Source organism: Lepeophtheirus salmonis, chromosome 9 (genome assembly GCF_016086655.4).
Source record: "Lepeophtheirus salmonis chromosome 9, UVic_Lsal_1.4, whole genome shotgun sequence".
Taxonomy (NCBI): domain Eukaryota; kingdom Metazoa; phylum Arthropoda; class Copepoda; order Siphonostomatoida; family Caligidae; genus Lepeophtheirus; species Lepeophtheirus salmonis.
This window is the reverse complement of record NC_052139.2, coordinates 12269403-12276370: the sequence shown is the minus strand read 5'-3', so window position 1 is coordinate 12276370 and position 6968 is coordinate 12269403. Positions and strand designations below refer to the sequence as shown.

General features: G+C 31.2%; 1 protein-coding gene across 1 annotated transcript; it reads left to right on the top strand.

Annotated features, from left to right (window-relative positions):
• The first annotated feature begins 5276 nt into the window (after positions 1 to 5276).
• On the top strand, positions 5277 to 6348 carry LOC121124597 (uncharacterized). Its single transcript, XM_040719756.2, has 2 exons — positions 5277 to 5544; positions 5593 to 6348. The coding sequence occupies exons 1-2, from the start codon at positions 5323 to 5325 to the stop codon at positions 6232 to 6234; spliced, it is 864 nt and encodes a 287-aa protein (XP_040575690.1). The 5' UTR covers positions 5277 to 5322; the 3' UTR covers positions 6235 to 6348.
• Positions 6349 to 6968: the final 620 nt, after the last annotated feature.

The following is a 6968-nucleotide window of genomic DNA, read 5'->3' as shown; positions in this document are numbered from 1 at the left end:
GATTGGGCATCCCTGCTCTAAATCCTTCTTTTATTATATTTATATCAGACACTAACATGGATTGAAAAATTTTATTACCTGATCATAATAGATAGAGTAAAAAAAGTCAATTATTTTTCCAATAAATGGTTTCAGTAATGTGTATCTCTCGTTGTATATGTGAGATCAGTGTATACTATATAAGATTTCGTAGTATAAAACTTTTTTTGCCGGTTTTGCGAATGTTTGATTCAGTATTAACCGACAAAGACGGACACTCTTCAAGATAAATTATCCTTTAATCCACAATTTTTCTTGGAACAAGAGTAAAATGCAGGCCGGCGGCTGAAAATGTGAAAAGCGTTTTGTCCTGATATTATAACAACCAATCATGCATAAATTTAATTTCCTGGATTTCGTTCCGGTAATTTTGATGTCAAAGATGTAACACACTCTGAAACAGCAATTGTCGAAAATGTGGAGAAAATAAAGGATATGATATAGTATGACCGTCATGTTAATACAGTCTTGATTGCCAAGGTGATAAATATTATTGGAATAAAAAAATCATACAAAAATAATGGATTTTTTTTTACTATATCCGTTATATTCGTATTTTCATAGTCTTGACAAAAAATTAACTATTAAATTGGAAAGAATAAGATATTTTTTTTCAACTATATAACTTTCAACATTCTTTAATCGATCTAAGAATACAAGGATTGTAGAAATCTAGCCAAATAATAGGAATTTTTTGTTCATATTCCTTTGATTTAAGTCAAATATCACTGTTTGCCATTGACACTAAGTAGTTTTCCAAGCAGTTGTTACGATTTTTAAATTTTTTGAAAGATATTTGATGAAGTTTCATTTAGATTTATTGGAGCTATGGGCCCACATGACTCAGTCTTTTTCAAATATGATGGAATTTATGACGTCAATGAATACGTTCTACTACTAATTTGATTACATACCCGAGAACAGTGACGTTGTCTTATGTTTATTAACGGTTTTTATAGTTATTTGTTTATTTTTGCTGAAATTGATTGATTATTAATTTAACTCAATCTTTTTAAACTTGGCATTATTTATACTAAATACAACTGCTTCAATGTTTAGTTCTACAATGAAAATTTAAGGCACATGATGGATTATGCCTTTATGATGTTTTTGAATTATCTTTAGTACATTAGTAAAGGTATACCTAAGACGTAGTACACACGTTACGTAATAATTTTACTTTGACTTTAAAAGTCAAATGATAGTAATTTATAAACAACTCCTTAGATATTGGAATGATATCTAGGTACAAAGTGCTCTGCAAAATGAGGAGACAAAATATTATGTGCAATATATGTAAAATTTATTAGAGAACTAAGTAATTTTAAAATCCATCCCAAAGTAGCTACTATGCAAACAAGCATTAATATATATATATATATATATATATATATGAAAGGCAATCATAGGGCTCCCAAGTTTTGAAACTAATTCTACGAGATATTTATTATTCAATATTATAAAGCATTCCAACTGGGATATTTAGTTTTTAAATAACTCATGGCAAATGAGGAATAAAACATAAATACAAATTTAGTTATTAACTTATGATAAAACTTGAAATGGCTCCTATGGTTTACTTTGAGTCGTTTATGACTAGATTGAGTGTCTTGAATTTGAAACATTGGGGTTCTAAGTTTGCCATTTATACTATTATGCTCTTATTATTGATGAAAGTGTACAAATGCAAAATAAATAGAGCTGCATATAATATGACCACCCCATCTGCTAAAAACCAAAACTAAAAATTGACATGGTAAGCCTTACAATTTGAAGAATATTTTAGGAGAAATCAGCTAACCTGTCATTACTTTTCATTATATTAGTTGTAGGCAAGAATAAATATCCCACCATGTATTTAGCGAGGACATACATAGGAATTACTCCAATGTCTATTCTCTATTCTACACTGAGTCTAGCAAAGATTTATCTTATGGTCTCAACAATCATTTATCAGTGTTACTCTATGTTTTTCATGACATGTTGTTGTAGTTATTAATTTATGCTAAAATGTTCTCTCTTCAAGAATTAAACAATATTGATAACAGCTTAGCAAAATGATAATTACCAATCATATTGCTGAATAGAAAAAAATTTAGAAAGATTTTATACAAATCTACTGATAAATATCAAATGTGTGGCGTAAGAGTATAAAATTGCGTGGAAATGCGTGAGTCACAGGCACAATTGTGGAAGAATTGAGAATCATTATATTTTCTGATATAAGTATACTTACAAGTACTTATGGATCATTGTATACAGTAGTATTAGTGTGTACAACGGTGTTGATATACTTTCATTAATATATATCCAAAACACAACCTCTAAATGAATAAAAAGCAAATCAAATCTATAATCGAAATAATATATACATATTGTGTACAAGTTTCAATTTTATATGAGTTGTAAGTTTAACTAGCTCACTGTACAAGTTGAAATTTCTTCGTTCTAAAATTCGCATTTAATGTTAATATAAGTCATTTTAGTGAAGAAATATCAATCAAATTATTTCATTTAGATCAATTAAAATTACATAATTGTTCTGCATTTAGAAGTAATAATATGATTGTAAACGTTAATTTAGACTTCATAATGTGGCAGGGAATACTCATTAATTATTAATTTTCATCAAAATAGTCACAAATTAGACGTTTAATATATCAACCATATAATGAATATTCAATTAATGCATTGTCCTCATTAAAAGTACCCTTAATTGATCATTTAAAATTATGCATTTCACTCTTTGGTTGAAACTTGTGCAATTTACTTCATTCAAGTTACAAAATCACGACTTATACATAAGTAATTATTAATTGAAGATTAAAAAAAAGACATTTTATGAAATCATCAATATTATCAAGATAATGAGTTCATTTTTCTTGTTAAAGCAATGTACATTTGTTATTGTGGGAAAAGAAGAGTCCATCATGTTTGCTTCAAACTAACATATGTGTGGCTGGAGAGCAAAACGTAGACTCTTAATAAATGTTATTTTCCCCATAAATATAGGAAAATTGACTGTTTTTTTTGTCACTCTGGTTCAGTCATCCTTTGTATATAAACAAACTATAATAAACATTTGGTCATCATTAGTGAGAAAAAAGCTCAAAGAGAGTGGATCTCTGATCTCCTATATGGCGAGGTTGAGGATTGTGAAGTACTCCAAATACCAGGGTTTCAAGGAAAACAAGTTGAATAATGAAGGTGAAGACTTTTATAAGAAAGCAGGAAGTGGAGGTAGAATTTCAAGAAGGATCCGGAGTTCCTGTCCAACTATGAGAAGAAGATCAATCAAGTCCAAGCCAAATGGATAAGTTGCCTCACCAACGACTTTCCTGTGGCTGCTAGGACCATCTAGAGGTCCTTGGAGGTAACCTTGGTATTGCCTTTATACACGAGGATCCCAAACCAACTTTTGACAGAGGTCACGAGTCCATGTACCCCTTGAGTCCACGTTTTGCTGCCCAACCATATACCCTATTTTTTTTGGTTCGTTTTCCCTTATCATTGTGTTAAACGTAGACTGGTTGAATTCGAATTAGCTTTTTTTAAGCTGTGAATATATTCTTAACAATTCTTTAATAAATTATACTAATTGCAATGTCAGAAAGAACTGGCAAACTTCCAACTGATTGGGGCCTTTTTTTTTTTTAAGAAAAACACAACAAAGTAACTACATGATAGATAATTAGGCCTGTACTTCCATATATTTAATTAATTTATAACCTTAAGCAAAATTCTGAAGGTGGATGAAATTAGATACACATATTTTATAATTTGTAACTAGCGCTTTTGTAAATCTTGCGAAACTGAGAAGGAAATTACTACGAATATCAAAAGAAATATCCTAATGATAAAGCAACGCAAATATTTGAATAGATATCCATGTACAAATCTTATAAGAATATTGATCATTGATATAAAAATCAATGTTGAAAAGATGTTCCACATTAGAACATCATGGACTTGTTCATACCGCATATAATACAATATAATTGTGTTCTAAGTTTATTGAAAATTTCCCCATTCTTGAATGTAGGTACAAGGTTGAGCAGCAAAACGCCCACTCTGGAGATGGATTTAGAAATACATCAATAATTTTATATTTTTAATAATAGGCAGAAAGATAATGTTTAATAATCATGTAGATAAGGTTTTTGTAAAGCTTTTTTCACTCAATATGACCACCTTCATTATCAATCACAGCCTTTACACGTCATCTGAAGGGCATGCAGGAGTTGATGACAAACTCCTCTGACAAATTGTCACTATGTATGCCTTCTGTAAGTTCACATTTGGATGTGAGATCCTGTTGGTTTCTTTTTCCAAAGTGCCCCATATAGAAAACTCCAGTGAGTTCAAATCTGGTGAGGAAGGGGCCATAACTCATCGGACCGGAGTTGAGCCATTTCATTTGCACATAACTTTTGGTACTTGGCGAATGTATAAGAGGGGGGGGGAGGTGGTCCTAAGTCCTTATGTAGTTATCATCTGTGTAGTTAGTCTAAAGCCATGACAAGAGGGTGTACCTAAGCACCTTATAGTAGGTCTCCTGGCGATTTTCTGTCTATCCTTGAAAAAGACCACAAACTACCATTGGTTGGCCGGATATTTGGTTTTGTAAACCCTTTGGACCTTTTCTTTTGTTTCCGCAAGCCAATGGTTATTCTAGCGGTTATGGAATTGATCAACTGTGAAAATCCTCATGTGCAAGAAAATTTTCACAATTGACCAATTTGCCTTTATGCATGTAAGAATTTGCTTGCACCTCTTGAGCCGTCTGGCTTTCATGCGCAATGTCAGAAGGTGTCGTGAAAAAAACCAAATCTCATATGGTACTTTATATTCCTCGTGATGGTGTTAGGAGTCACAATTCCTAACATCCTGGAGAGGTCTTCTCTATTTTTTATCACTTTGGATAATTTATAAACCAGGCTCCTAGATTATTTCACAATTTCTGTGATCTTAATCACATCAACTCCAGCATCTAGGAGATCTGAGATGCACTGCCTTTTTGCCTATTGCTAGGTCACTTGGTATGTAACGTGATGGTACGGATTTTCAAGGAAATAATAGCCATCATATGTCGCAAAACAAAAAATATCCCCCCCTCAGAAACAATTTCTTCCTCTTTACGTTTTCTACGATTACTAACAATAAAAAAAATAAAAAAAATTGCCTCAACTCATTTTTTCCTTATCTCCAAAAACTATAAATGAGGTATGGATTTGAATTATTTTCTCAGTTGTGTATGGGGTTCATTAGCAAAAACACAGGAAGATGTCGTCCTTCAAAGTTTATCAAATCATGTTTTTCATTGGATTCTTTGCTATTAACATTCAGAGTCAAGAATTTACTGATAAATGTGACGAAACAGAGCTTTCTGCGAAGCAAAAGGAAGCAGACACTTGTATTGAGACACACAAAATTGAACTTGCAAATATTTTGAGTAATTCCGAAATTGAAACAAGTCTTGCTATTTGTCAAAACATGAGGGAAGTGGTGAGTTACTAGTTGGGAATTGTATTGTAATATTTGTTTTATGTCTAGCTCGGCTGTCTCATGAATTTATTTGAAAGCTGCTATGAAGAAAACATATCGAAGAGAGTGAGACTAAACTTTTTGTATGATCAAGCACAAATTGCACTCAATACTTCCCAATTATTAGGGAAGCCGTTCCTTCAAGAGTGTGATTTATTTCCTTCATTCCAAAAAGAGTATATCTTCCATGTTACTGGAAGTAACAAATGCAGCTTTGTTGACTATGTAAAAGTAATCATTCCAAGGAAAAAAGACTGCGATGCTAAAGTCGATCAAGAGTGGAATCAAAAATTGAAGTTATCAGCTTTACTTTCTGGAGCTTCTGCAAGACAATTCTTACTTAACATTGCATGTGATGCGTATAAAGATTTTATTGAAACTTGTCGACAACCCTTGATCGACCAATGCTTCTCTCAAGAAGAAGGACAGAATTTGATTGATAGAGATTACAAAAAGGTTTTTAGTGTTTACGAGACCTCCATTCAAAAAATCGATTCATCTTTCACATATGAAGGGAGTTGTTCAAACCTACAGATTGAAAATGACTTTTCTGCTAAGGATTTCTTTGTGCCTTCAAGAAGAAGTATAAGTAAACGATCGGCTTCATACTTTAAATCTGCAAGAGACTACTTATATTCGGATGAACTTTAATATCATTCAAAAAATATTTTATCTAATTTTTAGAATACAAATATAAAAATATAAATACGTTTTTTTAAAATTATAATTAATTAATTATACTCAAGTAAATACATATGTTAGTTAGCCGTCTGTGTTTTTTTTCTTACCAACTGTTAATTATTAATTTGAAAAAAATTATTCATTATTACAATTCATTTTGAATTGATAGTCTTATTAATGAAAACGGTTGAAAGTAAAATAGACTACTTATATTCGGATGAATTTTAATATCATTTAAAAAATTTTTTTTTTTTCTTTTTTTGGATATAAATATATTGCTATTATAAGATACAAATATATTTATTTTTGAAATACATTATGCTTGTTTCTTTATACACTCTAATATACAGAGATGAAACGGCTCTTATATTGAAACAATGGCGTCGCTAGCCTCTTTTTACAAGGTCTGAATCCTCATTTTTTAATCATATGTTCAGGGTGTTGATTTTAAATCAGGAACAAGTTTAGACCTCTATACCTTGTCAACCCCTATGTCTTTGTTTATGAAAAAGTTCTCATCAGATTTAACTCACAAAACTTTATGAGAAAAGATACAAAATCTTTGAGATGTCCTACCAATACGAAGATTTGCAGGCATTATTGTGTGCCTCCGTGCCTGACACACCTACAAGAGTTATGTATTTACTAAAGGACTCAAGGGAAAGGGTGGACAGACAAAAAATCTCCAACTACAAAAATATATG

Coding starts and splice junctions, on each gene's coding strand:
- LOC121124597 (XM_040719756.2), top strand. CDS start 5,323: ATGTCGTCCTTCAAAGTTTATCAAATCATGTTTTTCATTGGATTCTTT. Junction 5,545..5,592: donor GTCAAAACATGAGGGAAGTG/GTGAGTTACTAG, acceptor TTTTATGTCTAG/CTCGGCTGTCTCATGAATTT.